The 15967-nt window shown below is 41.6% G+C and overlaps 1 protein-coding gene across 10 annotated transcripts in view; it reads right to left on the bottom strand.

Moving 5' to 3' along the window:
• Window positions 1-9194: 9194 nt before the first annotated feature.
• Window positions 9195-15967, bottom strand: part of SASH1 (SAM and SH3 domain containing 1) — a 1147574-nt gene continuing 1140801 nt past the window's right edge. For all 10 annotated transcript variants that reach the window (XM_068231708.1, XM_068231715.1, XM_068231717.1 and 7 more), the window contains one exon: window positions 9195-14900. In XM_068231708.1, the coding sequence (XP_068087809.1) occupies window positions 14640-14900 (261 nt within the window). In that variant the 3' untranslated portion in view covers window positions 9195-14639. The remainder of the gene's footprint in view (window positions 14901-15967) is intronic.

Raw genomic sequence — 15967 nt, 5'->3', positions numbered from 1 at the left:
GGTACTCATTGGACTTTGGGCCCCTTAGTGCAGTTAGGGTGCAAAAAAGTGCCACACATGTGGTATCGCCGTACTCGGGAGAAGTAGTATAATGTGTTTTGGGGTGTATTTTTACACATACCCATGCTGGGTGGGAGAAATACCTCTGTAAATGACAATCTTTTGATTTTTTTTACACACAATTGTCCATTTACAGACAGAGGTATTTCTCCCACCCAGCATGGGTATGTGTAAAAATACACCCCAAAACACATTGTACTACTTCTCCCGAGTATGGCGATACCACATGTGTGGCACTTTTTTGCACCCTAACTGCGCTAAAGGGCCCAAAGTCCAATGAGTACCTTTAGGATTTCACAGGTCATTTTTGAGAAATTTCGTTTCAAGACTACTCCTCACGGTTTAGGGCCCCTAAAATGCCAGGGCAGTATAGGAACCCCACAAATGACCCCATTTTAGAAAGAAGACACCCCAAGGTATTCCGTTAGTAGTATGGCGAGTTCATAGAAGATTTTATTTTTTGTCACAAGTTAGCGGAAATTGATTTTAATTGTGTTTTTTCACAAAGTGTCATTTTCCGCTAACTTTTGACAAAAAATTAAATCTTCTATGAACTCACCATACTCCTAACGGAATACCTTGGGGTGTCTTCTTTCTAAAATAAGGGTCATTTGTGGGGTTCCTATACTGCCCTGGCATTTTAGGGGCCCTAAACCGTGAGGAGTAGTCTTGAAACGAAATTTCTCAAAAATGACCTGTGAAATCCTAAAGGTACTCATTGGACTTTGGGCCCTTTAGCGCAGTTAGGGTGCAAAAAAGTGCCACACGTGGTATCGCCGTACTCAGGAGAAGTAGTATAATGTGTTTTGTGGTGTATTTTTACACATACCCATGCTGAGTGGGAGAAAGATCTCTGTAAATGGACAATTGTGTGTAAAAAAAATTAACAAATTGTCATTTACAGAGATATTTCTCCCACCCAGCATGGGTATGTGTAAAAATACACCCCAAAACACATTATACTACTTCTCCTGAGTACGGCAATACCACATGTGTGGCACTTTTTTGCAGCCTAACTGCGCTAAGGGGTCCAAAGTCCAATGAGCACCTTTAGGCTTTACAGGGGTGCTTACAATTTAGCACCCCCCAAAATGTCAGGACAGTAAACACACCCCACAAATGACCCCATTTTGGAAAGTAGACCCTTCAAGGTATTCAGAGATGGGCATGGTGAGTCCGTGGCAGATTTCATTTTTTTATGTCGCAAGTTAGAAGAAATGGAAACTTTTTTTTTTTTTTTTTTTTCTCTCACAAAGTGTCATTTTCCGCTTACTTGTGACAAAAAATAATATCTTCTATGAACTCACTATGCCTCTCAGTGAATACTTTGGGATGTCTTCTTTCCAAAATGGGGTCATTTGGGGGGTATTTATACTATCCTGGAATTCTAGCCCCTCATGAAACATGACAGGGGGTCAGAAAAGTCAGAGATGCTTGAAAATGGGAAAATTCACTTTTTGCACCAGAGTTTGTAAACGCTATAACTTTTACCCAAACCAATAAATATACACTGAATGGGTTTTTTTTTATCAAAAACATGTTTGTCCACATTTTTCGCGCTGCATGTATACAGAAATTTTACTTTATTTGAAAAATGTCAGCACAGAAAGTTAAAAAAATCATTTTTTTGCCAAAATTCATGTCTTTTTTGATGAATATAATAAAAAGTAAAAATCGCAGGAGCAATCAAATAGCAGCAAAAGAAAGCTTTATTAGTGACAAGAAAAGGAGCCAAAATTCATTTAGGTGGTAGGTTGTATGAGCGAGCAATAAACCGTGAAAGCTGCAGTGGTCTGAATGGAAAAAAAGTGGCCGGTCCTTAAGGGGTAGAAAGCCCTAGGTCCTCAAGTGGTTAACATTGCAGGGTGGCCTCTTGAGCGCATCCCAGTGGCTGCAGCTCTTGAGCGATTTGAGTCAGACAGGAGAACAATGTTCGGATTATTATTGCCTTTATAATTTTTTAGTGTCCGCTATACAGTGTTCCCCTTATTTTGGCTCCATATATACCACATCCTATACACTGCGTTCCATATTATTATGCACACTGTATTTAAGTGTCAAAAAGATTAAATCATTTGTTTTTCAATTAAACTCATGGACAATATTTTGTCTCATGGCTCTTTTAATCACTGAAATCAATCTTGGACACCTCGGATAACTAGTTAGGCAAATGAGCCCGATTAATATAAAAAACTACTAAAAAAGAGTGTTCCACATTAAGCAGGCCACCATTTTCAAGCAATACGAGAAAGAAATAGGATCTATCTGCTGCCAGAAAGTGTGAAATATTTGAATGCCTTGGACAAGGTATGAAAACCTTCATATTTCACGAAGCCTTAAAGCAGGGGTCCCAAACTCAATTTACCTGGGGGCCGCAGGAGGCAAAGTCAGGATGAGGCTGGGCCGCATAAAGAAATCAATCATCAATCAATCAGCAGCTCCCCCCCCCCATCCCTTGCATTGATTTTTATTTCAAAATCAAATTCACACTGAAGCAAACTATTTTGCCTATTTTACCTTATAGTTTGCTTCAGTGCTACCATTACAAGTAATCCGCCGTGTCCCCCAAATCGCCCGGGGGGCAATCCGCCGGCATTTCCTGGAAGGGGCAGAGCTTTCAGCTTCAGCTCTGCCCCTCCTGACGTCAATCGTGGCGCATCACCGCCTCTGCCCACCCCTCTCACTCTTCCTTCACAGAGAGGGGCGGGCAGAGGCGGCGATGTGCCGCGATTGACGTCAGGAGGGGCAGAGCTGAAGCTGAAAGCTCTGCCCCTTCCAGGAAATGCCGGCGGATTGCCCCCGGGCGATTTGGGGGCACTGCAGCCCTCGTTTAGCGGCAGAGATGCGGCGGATTACTTGGGAGCACTGAAGCGAACTATAAGGAAGCTTTTGTCGGCGCGAGCCACAAAATATTGTATCGAGGGCCGCAAATGGCCCGCGAGTTTGAGACCCCTGCCTTAAAGGGAATCTTAACTGAGAGGGATATAGAGGTTTCCTTTTAAACAGTACCAGTTGCCTGGCAGCCTGATTATCTCTTTGGCTGCAGTAGTGGCTGATTCACACACCTGAAACAAGCATGCAGCTAATCCAGTCTGACTTCGGTCAGAGCAATTGATCTGAATGCTTTTGCTTTTGCTAAATGTATTAGAGACACAGGCACAGCAGGAGAGTCAGGCAACTGTTTGTTTTTTCTAAAGGAAAAATCCATATCCTTCTCAGTTTAAGTTTCCTTTAAGCACCATCAGCGTACGGTTAAGAGATTTGTGGCCGACTCAGTGCACACACTAGTTTGTGCAGATAAATGCAAAATGCAGAAGGCGTCTGCCAAACAAATACATCAGATTAAGAGAGCAGCTGATAAAATGCCATAAAGCAGCAAACGGGTATTTGAAGCCCCTGATGCCCCTGGAGTCCTGTGAACATCAAGGTGCAGGATCCTCCAGAGGACTGCAGTTATGCATAAACCTTCAGCCTCACCAAATCAATGCTCACAAGCAGAAACGGCTGCAGTGGGCCCAGCACTACAAGAAAGATCATTTTCAAACAGTCTTGTGCCGTGCAAACCTGGATGGTCAAGATGGAAGCTTGTAAGCCTTGTTCAGACTCTATTCCTGTTGACTGTCAATGTTAGAACATACAAACGGAAGGAGCTAGAGACATTTTTTTTTTCAAATATAAGTGTCATCAAGTGTCATCCAGATGCATTAATTACAAGGGATCTTGCAAGGATTGTGAGGCATTTATGGCAAATAGATAAGACCCTTGGTTTACTTAAAGGAAGTGACATGTGACATGATGAGACAGACGCGTATGTACAGTGCCTAGCACACAAATAACTATGCTGCGTTCCTTTTTTTTTTCCTTTCTCTGCCTGAAAGAGCCTGGTATGTAAGTGGCTGACTCAGTCCTGACTCAGACAGGAAGTGACTACAGTGTGACCCTCACTGATAAGAAATTCTCCTTTTTATCTCTTTCTCGCTCTCAGAAGCCATTTTCTGCTAGGAAAGTGTTTTATAGTTGGAATTTCTTATCAGTGAGGGTCACACTGTAGTCACCTCCTGACTGAGTCAGTCACTTACATACCTGATATTTAACTCTTTCAGGCAGAGAAAGAAAAAAAGGAACACAGCATAGTTATTTGTGTGCTAGGCATACACGTACATACACGTCACTTCGGGTCTCCTTTAATGCCTACATAGGCTGACATGGAGTATTTATTACAGACCCTATCTTGTTCAGTGTACACTGCTGGAACCTGGAAACTGTTAACTGTATGTTACTGAGCAAGGGAGGGGGGCACTCAGGGGGGCACATGGATTACCAGGGGGGCAGTGCCCCAGTGGCCCCATGACAATGCACCAGTTCATGCTGCAAGGAATGCCTCTGCACCATAGGCTGCTATCAGCATAAAAGGAAAGAAACTCACAGTGTTGCCCTCATCTTGCCCTGACCTCTATCATAGTGAAAACTTTTGGAACATCCTGAAGCAAAAGATATGAGGTTGGGAAGCAGTTTACATTCATACTGCAGCTTTGAGAGGCTATTCTGACATCCTGCAAAGAAATTCAAGCATAAACTCTCAAAAAACTCACAAGTTCAATGGATGCAAGAATTCTGTTTTATGTTAATTCATATTTCACATGCTACGTTGTTTTTGATTGAAATAGCTTTTCATTATAGTAAATATGACCTCCTAATTCTTCAAATTCAACAACGACCATTTTCAGATCTTTACAACCTATACAATGTTTTAAAACTCTGTTGTGAGTAATAATTTGGAACAGTGCATTTTAAGTTTTTTTTATTTGTGAATAAATCCCGTTATTAGGTTTGTTCAGTAACATTTAAATTATCCTCGAAGGCTGCTTACACACCAAGACGTTACAGGCGCACGTTAGTGCTCCTCTAACGCTCCCCCAACGCACAGCAATGTAACACAAGTGGGCTGTTCACACAGCCCACGTTGCATTACATGTAACGCTGCACGTTCTGTGCAAAGTGCAGCATGCTACGGCGTTGGAGCGGCTATAGCCGCGTTAGACTGTTTGCACATGCGCAGTGGGGGGCGGGGAGAGCCAGCTACAGTAGCCGCACACATGGCTACTTAATATTCACTGCACTGGCGGGCGCTGATTGGCCGGCGGGACCACGTGATGCGGTGTGTCTCGCTCCGCATCACGTGGTCCCGCTGGCCAATCAGCGCCACTCTGGGAGACATTATAGGACTCGCTAACGCGGCTCACTCTACCGTCGGCTCTTGCAGCACCATACGTTGTGTTAGGTGCACGTTATGCGACCTTAACGTGCCACCTAATGCAACGTCTTGGTGTGCAAGAAGCCTAATGGTTGAAGACGAAAAGAAGATGCTAACTGCCACTTGCAACCACTATTTAGGAAAATCTGAGAAAAAATATATTTTGCATAATAATTTGGAATGTGATGTGTAAGTGGCTCTGGACATTCAATGAATCATGCTGTCACCTGTTGTGTACAATTAAAGGAATACTATCGATACCCAAGTGTTATAAAATGACAATGTACAAATAATGTCTAAGTAGCTGTGTAAACATTTTCCTACTTTTCATGTTAAATATCAGAGGCAAAAGCTGTAATTTATTTAGGGTAGGATTTACCGGTAGCTATATTGGGGAAAATCAATTGCAGAAGGGGTGTCTGCTTCAATGCACAGCCAGAATTGCATATGAGACTACAGAAAGCAAATATCAAACATAAACTCTGAAAGCAAAAACAGTATGAAAAGCTGTGACAATTAGTTACATTTCCTCTGCTCTCTTCAGACAAGTCAGTCAGAAACACAGGACACAGGAGCTGCAGCTGTTGGGAGCTCTCTTCTCTGTCACACACAGAGCTACACATAGAGTTAACTGATCAAGTGTGAGGGGAATTTCCCCTCTCCTCATGGCTTAGTCTGCCATCAGCTTTGGCATCAGTAAAGTTTGAAAGTATTTTGATAACAGTAAACAAAGAGGTTGCTACTAAAATGTATACACCACCAGTACTTAGCAGCACTTCCCAAACAATTCCTGTGTCAATTGAAAAAAATATGTGAATCGATAGTATTCCTTCAACCTTCTGCCGACCGCGTCACGCCAATGGGCGTGGCCGCGGCGGCAGCCCCAGGACCACCTAATGTCGATTGGCGTAAAGCCCTGGGGCTCTGTTTGCAGGAGATCGCGCGCAGGCTGCGTACGCATCTCCTGCTTGGGGGGCGGAGCTCCGCCCCGCCTTCAGTCTCCGAGTGGCTATTGCCGCTCGGGAGACTGTTCGACGGCGTGATCGCTGTCAATTTACATGGTGCAGCACTGCGATCAGCAGCAGGGCTGCACTGGGGACAGCCTTGTGACAAGGCTGTCCCCCTGGGGGACAAGAGAGCGATCGGCTCTCATAGGCAGAAGCCTATGACAGCCGATCACCATAATTGGCTGGCTGTGGGGAGGGTATTTAAAGAGAATCTGTATTGATAAAATCGCACAAAAGTAAACAAACCAGTGCGTTAGGGGACATCTCCTATTACCCTCTGTCACAATTTCGCCGCTCCCCGCCGCATTAAAAGTGGTTAAAAACAGTTTTTAAAAGTTTATTTATAAACAAACAAAATGGCCACCAAAACAGGAAGTAGGTTGATGTACAGTATGTCCACACATAGAAAATACATTCATACACAAGCAGGCTGTATACAGCCTTCCTTTTGAATCTCAAGAGATCATTTGTGTTTCTTTCCCCCTGCAGCTATCTTCCACTGAAGTGTCAGGCTGTTTCTTCCTGCAGAGTGCAGACAGCTCTGCCTGTATGTAATTCCTCAGTATGTGAAAGCCCAGCCAGCTCAGAGGAGGATTTATCCAGCTTGTAAAAGATAATAGAGCAGAGAGAAGCTGCACTAATCTAAATAACATACAGCAGTGTGCAGAGAGGGGCCTGGAGGGGGGAGATACATCACAGAACCACAACACTGAAGAACTTGGCAGCCTTCCAGACACAGGCCGACAAGTCTGACAGGGGAAAGATACATTGATTTATTACAGAGACTGTCATAGTAGAAAGTGCTGCAGTTAGCCAGAACACATTAGAATAGCTTTTGGAACTTGTAGGATGATAAAAAACAGGATGCAATTTTTGTTACGGAGTCTCTTTAAAGAAACAGTTTTTTTTAAAAAAAAACAACAAACACTAATATGTATTATAAAAAAAATAAACATGGGGGGAGCGATCAGACCCCACCAACAGAGAGCTCTGTTGGTGTGGAGAAAAGGGGGGGGGGGGGGGGGGAAATCACTTGTGTGCTGTGTTGTGCGGCCCTGCAGCTTAGCCTTAAAAAGCTGCAGTGGCCAATTTTACTAAAAATGGCCTGGTCACTAGAGGGGTTTAGCCCTGTAGTCCTCAAGTGGTTAAGGATTCTACTTCCCTTAGAACCTGCCATAACTTCCATTAAGCTTGGCTCTACTGCTTGTTTGTTTTGTGCTCCCTACTCTAACATTTGTCCTGACCTCCCGACTTTGCTCCTGTTCACTCTACGATTTTGCCTCTGCTTTGTTCTGTTCTGACTGGTCAGTTTATGCCTTTACATATACCGTATATACTCGTGTATAAGCCAACCCGAGTATAAGCCAACCCCCCAACTTTTAACTAAAAAACCTGGGAAAAATTATTGACTCGTGTATAAGCCGGGGGTAGAAGATGCAGTGGCCTTATGGCGCAGAACAAAGCATAGTTTGAAGAAGTCAGTTGATTGGAGATAGTAGAAGGGGCATATACAGTGAAAACTGACAGTTTTTCAGAACAAGTGCAAACAAACATTGTGAAATACAAATTTAAATATCCATGGCAAATGCAGAGCCCACCCCTCATGCATATGTATACAGTCAGCATAAACAGTAGAGCAAATCATCATTATATAAAGCATACTGTGCCAGGTCACTGTATATGTAAACTAGCATTGGTATGTACCATATGCAGCTACTGAACACATCACATGCATACCTTATCATTGCTTGCACATGGGAGGGATCCTTCACAGGGGGCCGAGTGTGGATTTAAACAGGATTGATGGATGCGATATGCACCATTCTGACATTATGTTGGGAGCACGGGTGTTGCTCTCTCTCTCTCCCCCCCTCAACCCTGTCCCCCGCGAGCTGCAATTTGTGCTGCCTGCTGCGGCAGCCATACTTTCAATGGTGCCTCTCTGTACACAATCCTGCACGCAATGTGGTGAAAGCCCCCCCCCCCCCCCCCGCTGCCATCGCCATGTGCAGGGTTTAGCCGGTACTGTAATCCCCAGTGTGTGCTGCCTGTTGTGGCAGCCATACCTTTAATGTTGCCATCTGTCCACTGTCTCCCCGTCGGGATATGCAGGGCAGGAGTGCGTGAGTTTCACTCGCCGGTATGCTCATCTCCCGGCCAGTCGCAGGCTCCTTGTGATGACGCACTCTAGTGGCGCCTATGCATCACTGGAGAGCGTCATCACAAGGAGCCTGCGACTGGCCGGGAGATGAGCATACCGGCAAGTGAAACGCATGCACTCCTGCCCTGCATATCCCGAAGGGGAGACAGTGGACAGCTGGCAACATTAAAGGTATGGCTGCCACAACAGGCAGCACACACTAGGGATTACAGTTCCCGGCTAAACCCTGCACATGGCGAGTGCGGTGGGGGGCGGGGCTTACGCGACCGCACTATGTTAAAAGCACACTTCGGTACAGGATTCTGGCGGGAAGCTGCGGGAGGTGGCGGGTGGGCACACAACAACTACTGACTCGTGTATAGGCAGAGACCCCCACTTTTGGGCCATGTTTTTGGCCTAAAAAATTTGGCTTAAACACAAGTATATACAGTAGTTATTTCATTGATATGAGGATTTCTGTGTTTTGTGCTGTTTTACTGTAAATGATTGCCATTATTCACCTGTTTATATTTGTAGTGATTGACAATAAATATATTTTCACTTATACGTGTATACTGTTGGTTAGACACATACTATATGGTCTCCTGGTGATTTTTCTTTGCCCACAAAAACAAAGCCTTTATAACATTTATAAAATAGTAGAAATAACATCAACATACAGTAGTTGAAGTAAATGTATTTATTTTTTTTTCTTATGAACAGAATGACACTATTATAGACATAATTTGATTCACAGGAAAAAAAAATCTTTATCAACCATATTTTCTGCTACACAGCTACAATACTCTTTACACATTGATATTTTTACAATACACAGCTTTCCTAGGCTGAAGCTAACTGCAACAACATGTTGATGTCATGTATATTACAGCTACTTACAATTTCAGAATGGTGAAAAATAAGTTATTTAAATATGCATTTCATATACAGAAAGTGCAACATAGTTAGTTGTTTAACGTTATTTCTCTTCCAAAAAGGTATATGATCTCAATTTATTATACAAATAGTATATTGCAATGGCATGAAGAACGAAGAAACAAGATACTGTATATAGTGTCACTCAAGAAAGGGAGGCATTCTCTTTAATTAAGATGGTGAAAACAAAATGCCCACAAGGAGGTTAGTTTACTGCAGACACAATGAGGATGATTTACTAGCGGATTTGTACAGATAAGAGCAGTGATGTCACTCTATGCTCACTTTAAAACACCAAGCCGGGTACTAGGGCATTATAGGGGAACTGAAGTGAGAAGGATATGAAGGCTGCCAAATTTCCTTTTAAGCAATACCAGTTGCCTGGCTGTTGATCCGCTGTGTCTAATACTTTTAGCCATAGACCCTGAACAAGCATGCAGCAGATCAGGTGTTTCTGATATTGTTGTCAGATCTGACAAGATTAGCTGCATGCTTGTTTCTGGTGTGATCAGACACTACTGCAGCCAAATAGATCAGCAGGGCTGCCAGGCAGCTGGTATTGTTTAAAACTAAATAAATACGGCAGCCTCCATATTCTTCTCACTTCAGTTGTCCTTTAAATTTAGGTATTCCGCACAATTGCCACAATTGCCTGTTTGAGGTGAACACTGTGATAGCAACACTGCTGATCGCTACACATTTTTCAGTAAATCACCTTCAGTAACTCAGCCTGGATTCTGGTCTTTTTGTTGTGTATACTGTTTATTCAAAGAGCACACTTTATCTAGACTAGCATCCTGGGAGTTGTAGGTCAAAGTTACTTTAAAGTTTTAAACTGCACAGTTTTCAGTAACTTTTTCAAATAATAAAAACTTAATGGAAAAAAAATATATATAAATGTAGAGCGGCAATAAGAAATGCAAATTTACTACATAACTTCTTGTAAGGTTATTTGATGACACTGTGAAATGTTCATGCATCTAATTAGTTCATTACCGCTCAAGCTGATTAGCTCTTCAGTGTGTGGGAATACCTTATAACAATCCAATCACAAAGTACATAATCAGCTTTCCGAATGCACAGAAGGCTCTTTGCAATAAGAATTAATAAAATGCAGGGTCCTAGGGTGAATCGAGTAATGAGGGGGTGTTTCAGCAGCGCACTATAGTTAGAAATACAGAAGCCATCTACAGTACTAGTTACACAATTAACTATACTAGCTGAACTACCAATATAACACTTCAGTAAGGAAAGACAATATATAGTTACATGTTTATGTAACACACACTATATACCAGTAACATTTACAGCTGAAGAGGGGGGGGGGGGGGGGGAGGGGGGAACAAAAGGGCGTTATCCAAAGTAAAGGTTTTCTGCTGTTTTTCAAGAAATGTTAAGACTATAAAAGTTCCAACCCCAAGGCTGCATTTTATGCAGTCTGCAAGAGTTTACCAATTAAGTTTTAAATGGAGATGGAACACTAGATAAGGGATATGCCTGCCCTGCTCCACCTTCAGGCAAAGAGCCTTTATGCTGTAGTCTAATGTGCCCATATTCAGGGACAGTGAAGGTCACAAGGGGTGCCTAGGATCTAGCTACATTCTGCATTATACACCTGTTCCTCCATACAGGTCTGCTCTAAAGGACAGGTGGGAATTGGTGGATTTCAGTTTCTTTTTTTTTAAACTGCAACTATGTCCCTATATTACCTGATTAACCTATCATTTCTGCTTATTAAATAAGTGGTTGATTTACTGAACTTATTCTCAATCTGTTGTTATCCTAGACCTTATTAATGCTGATTTAGCCAATTGCTCCATTAATGTTACCTATATTTAAAATATAAAATTGTCATTTTTTTAAGGTGACACTGCCAATTTAAAGGACATTCTGTTTGTTTTGTGCTTATTTGGCTGGTCTCTGCATTTTTCTTGATATGGTAAGCTGTGCAGTTCAAAGTTTTTCCAGCAGTAAGCCTTGTACAAGTCCCAGAAGCCAGCATGCCATTGATCTAGTGCCTGTAGTTTGTAGCCTTCTCATCTGTGCTGTGCCACTGGAAGCACTTGTTCCCTGGTTCCATTAAGCTTCTTTCTGCTCCTAGACTGGATTGGCATATTGACTATGAATGCTATCTTCAGAGCCTTGTCTTCCACAGCGTGCCTTGAAACCCCACACTGCTTGGTGCTCCCTGTCCTGAAAAGCTCTACAAACAACATACAGCTTGTATTTGTTCCATTAAATTGCAAGATGTCCACAGCAACCAAAATTACACAGTCAACTGGTCTTGTGAACAAATATTAGATCTCTGCAGGTACTAATTAAAATATGTCGAAAATGTTATATTATTTATACAATTATACATCTGGAATAAAATAAATCTCTGTAAATACATCACAGCAGAAATGAACTGTACATAAAAGAATATATATTTTTTGTTTCTAAAATAATTAATGGAACGTAAGAGTTTGGCATTATCTTGCATATACAAATGGATTGGACATTACAGAGGGCACTAGGAGGACAGCACCATGTCTCCTGCTCTTGCTGTGCAGTGCCAAGGATAGTACATTTTAATCTGTACAACTGGAGCTTGTAGGGAGGTTGACTAACTATGTTATATACATTTTCAAGCAGGAGTCTCAATAAATTCTCTGCTACTTGTACCAGTCATAAGATTCTGGTGTCATAAGTGTGGCAGCATATGCAATAGAGTAATATAAGCCATTCGCTTTGTAAGAAATAAAAGGTAAAATACCATGGCAAATACCGAGATGACAGAAAATTAAACTATTGAAGAAGGTAACCAATGAGACAATGGTCTGCATTTTCTGTGCTGAAAAATGGCAGATGCTGCCTGTTTTGTGACTTTGGCTTTTTCATGCTTCTCTCGGCTTCTACATTCACACCCAGGTGTAGGCAACATAAACATAGAGGATTAATCAGATGCTAATTTTCGGACTTTATAGCTAATTCTATGAAGCCTGAAACTGGCGACAATGAAAACTGCCAGCAACTGCATTGGATTTCACCAAATACACGTTGCATAAAATCTTCCATAAAATTAATGAGTTACAATATCACTGATCACCTCTAAAGATGAACACCAGTTTGTCAATATATTCGATGAAACATCACTTAGCACCATTAATGGAAAGGCCCACAATGCTGAATCTTAAATACCAACAGAAATGGATGAATAAAGATGATGATTTAATAATCAGAATGTATATACTGGTTACTAGACCAATGAGGGTTCCCTAGAGTATTTGGCCCACTCGTTCGCACTAAGCAGCCATATGCTGTTCCCCATATTATGGGTAGAAATAATGACTGCACTTCCAGACTCCTTGAAACCATCTCCTGCCAAAGCCGGCCACATGGCCAAATGTTAGAAGGAGTTGTTGTTCCACACATACCGACAACTTAGATCTGTTTTAAAATCCAAGCACATCTTACTAGGTTGTAGCAAAAAGATAATCAAACTGTTGTAAAAAAAAAAAAATCTGATAAAAACAAAATAAGTGTTAAAAAGGTCTTAAAGGATCTTGTCAGGCAAAATATAAAGATGGCAATCACATAAATATGAATTACCAGTTCTCCAAGCCTGTGTTTTGTGCTAAAAAGGCTTACATGCTCTGTGTAAGGGATCTGCCCCCTACACTCAGTATGGAAAGGCATTGCTCCTTCCTGCTATTGCAGAGGTGAATTTCATCAAGTTATGTAAACATGTACTGTAATCATCATAATGTAAACACAACCCCTGACCCGTGTGCATTACATCACCAATGTAGGGAAACGTTGGCCCTCTATATATTTCTGTAATAGATGGACTTACAGAACTGGAAAAGAAAACCCGGAGCTCAATCTACAATAAAGTTAACCTTTATAAGAAACGCAGAGCCAGGCCAGAGCATATTAGTGGACTTTTAGGTGGACCACAGTGACTTATTTGCACAAGTGGATAAAGACCCTGACCAAAGGACTAGAGATCTTGAATGAATCTATAGAGAATATCTGCTTAATATGTACTGAACTCATGTGCTAACTAATTTGTTTAATAAAATGTATTACCTCTGTATGTATGTCTGAATCTTCTTTATAAAAAGTCCTCAAACATCTTACTCTTGTTGCTGGATATGATGCATACCGACACATACAGCACACTCCACTACAGTGATGTATGCATGAGGAGCACACACCACTGTGATGTTGCAGTACAAGGAGCAAGCTCCACCATGATCATGCAGTACAAAGAACACACTCCATGATGATCACAATCCACTATGGTCATGTGGTATGAGGAACACACCTCACCATTGCGATGTAGCATGAGGAGCACGATCTACAATGATCATGCTTGTAGGTAGTAACACACTCCAATATGATCATGTACAAGAAGTACGTAGTGGACTCCACCATGGTGTTAGGTTAGAAGCAGCACAATCCACCATAATCACACAGTATGTAGCATGAAGAACTCAATTCACCATTATCGTATAGTAAGAGGAACACTCACTACCATTATCTGCATGGGGAACACACTTCTGCATGGTCATGGAACATACTCCATCTAGCAGTATAAAGATCACACTCCACCATAGTCTTGCTGTATGAGGAACACACTCCACCCAGGGAAATGTGGTATCAGGAACACGCTTCACCATGATCATATAAGTAAGACACTCCCTCATAGGATGCATTATGAGGAGCACATTCCAAAGGGAACATACCACCCCTCAGTCATATATGATGAGAACTGATTAATAGACATTGCTGTGACACCACATTATCTCAACAGAACTTAAGGCAAAATAAGATTGTTACTGCAGTTAGGCTACAATCATGACTCTTCATATGAATATGAAAAAGCATGAATGCATTAGTTTTTTTCCATTATGTTAATTTAAATTCATCTCAATACTTTGGCCTACAGTAGGCAAGTGTCCTTGTGTCTCATAATAAGAGAATGTCTACAGTGATGGAAAATACTACAAAGTAATTCTCTTAATCCACAGCCTTACAGGTCTTGCGCAGGCACAGAAATATCTAGATTGCAGCTTGCAATGCACTATTGTTTGAGCCAACCACCTTGGTTGCAAAGATTCCATAGGTCTGCCAGCATGATGTCGGGTACATGACAGTCTCCCTTAGGAGGCTGTGCTTTACTGTTCATTGCACACCAGCAGCCTCTATTTGACAGTGGAAGCAGGTTGCAGGTCTCCAGGTGTACAAGATCCAGAGATCAAACAGTTTCTGGCGTAATGATTTTGATAAGTCTTGCTGCTCCAAGGATTTTATTTATATGTTTCTCTTCCTGTATTCCAATGTCATGAAGGTGAGTCTGTGAGAGAGCAGGCATTTTACTTAATGTGGTGAAGCCTGCTCCCATTAGAGGATGGGTATACATTGGCAGGCCAATAGAAATTAGCCAGTCAGAAACAGATGAAATATGTCCAGGCGATATAGGTTTTCTGCTAATTTCAGTGAGACCTCCACTTGGTATCTGTAAGTACAATTGGTAATATTAACAAATTAGTAACAGAGAAAATTGCATGGCTCAGTGCAATATATTAACAAGACTATGACTTAAAGCACACTTATGTGTGAAATGATACAGGAGTGTCAATCAGATCTCCGCAAATTGGAAACCCCATCACAAAAACTGGAGTTTATATTATGACCAAGCAATACAATCAATCACAATAATGACATATATTCAAGATCATAAAATTACAACCACCAATCTTTACCATGAATATATACACGTCTCATGTCATAATTTGCAGCTTCCTAAAGCACTCAGCAGAAACTTCCTATTCATATAATGTACACAAGTAATATAATGTACACAGCCACATAAAATTATCAGTTCAAAATTGGGAATGCCATCCCCCCAAACTTTCTCACAGTATCAAAATCGCCCACCAAAACAGTAGATTTAATCTGGATTGGGGCAAAAAGTGCTGCGCTATTGGAATACTGTAATCTCCCAGCATGTAAAAGTCTGTGCTTGCCACAACGATGGGGGCACAACATCTGCCCATCTGGTGAACAAGGGCACTCCACTGTTGCTGGTCAGGGGATCACAGTTAACATGTTTCACCCTTGCACTGATCCTTATACCCATTCCATAGCAGTTCAATGTACTGTAATTAAATCGAGAGAATAGGTTTTTGGAAGAAAGCCACAAGCTCTAAGTTATTTTCTGCATGTGAACAAAGACAGTGGATATCAGCCATTGATTAAAACAGGCTGTTGAATTGAATCTGCATCATGTGCAGGAAAACAAATGCGGACAGCCTCATGTAACAGAAATAGAGCCTTACAGTTTGACTTTTGTAAACTTGCAATGCCAGTCATAACAGAGCAATCCTGAAAACTTTAGACAAAGTATGGATTGTGAGCTCCTCTGAGGACAGTTAGAAACATGACTATGGACTCCAGTGCTGTGGAAGACATCAGTGCTATATAATTACATAATATGTAACATACTCTTCATTAAAATAGGTCTTCCTCTTAATTCCGTTATATAAATAAGCACTGTTTAACATCATTCTACCTCAGAAAGCT

This window comes from Hyperolius riggenbachi, chromosome 4, assembly GCF_040937935.1.
Source record: "Hyperolius riggenbachi isolate aHypRig1 chromosome 4, aHypRig1.pri, whole genome shotgun sequence".
Lineage (NCBI taxonomy): Eukaryota > Metazoa > Chordata > Amphibia > Anura > Hyperoliidae > Hyperolius > Hyperolius riggenbachi.
The sequence above is the reverse complement of the archived record's forward strand: the minus strand, read 5'-3'. Positions and strand labels throughout refer to the sequence as shown.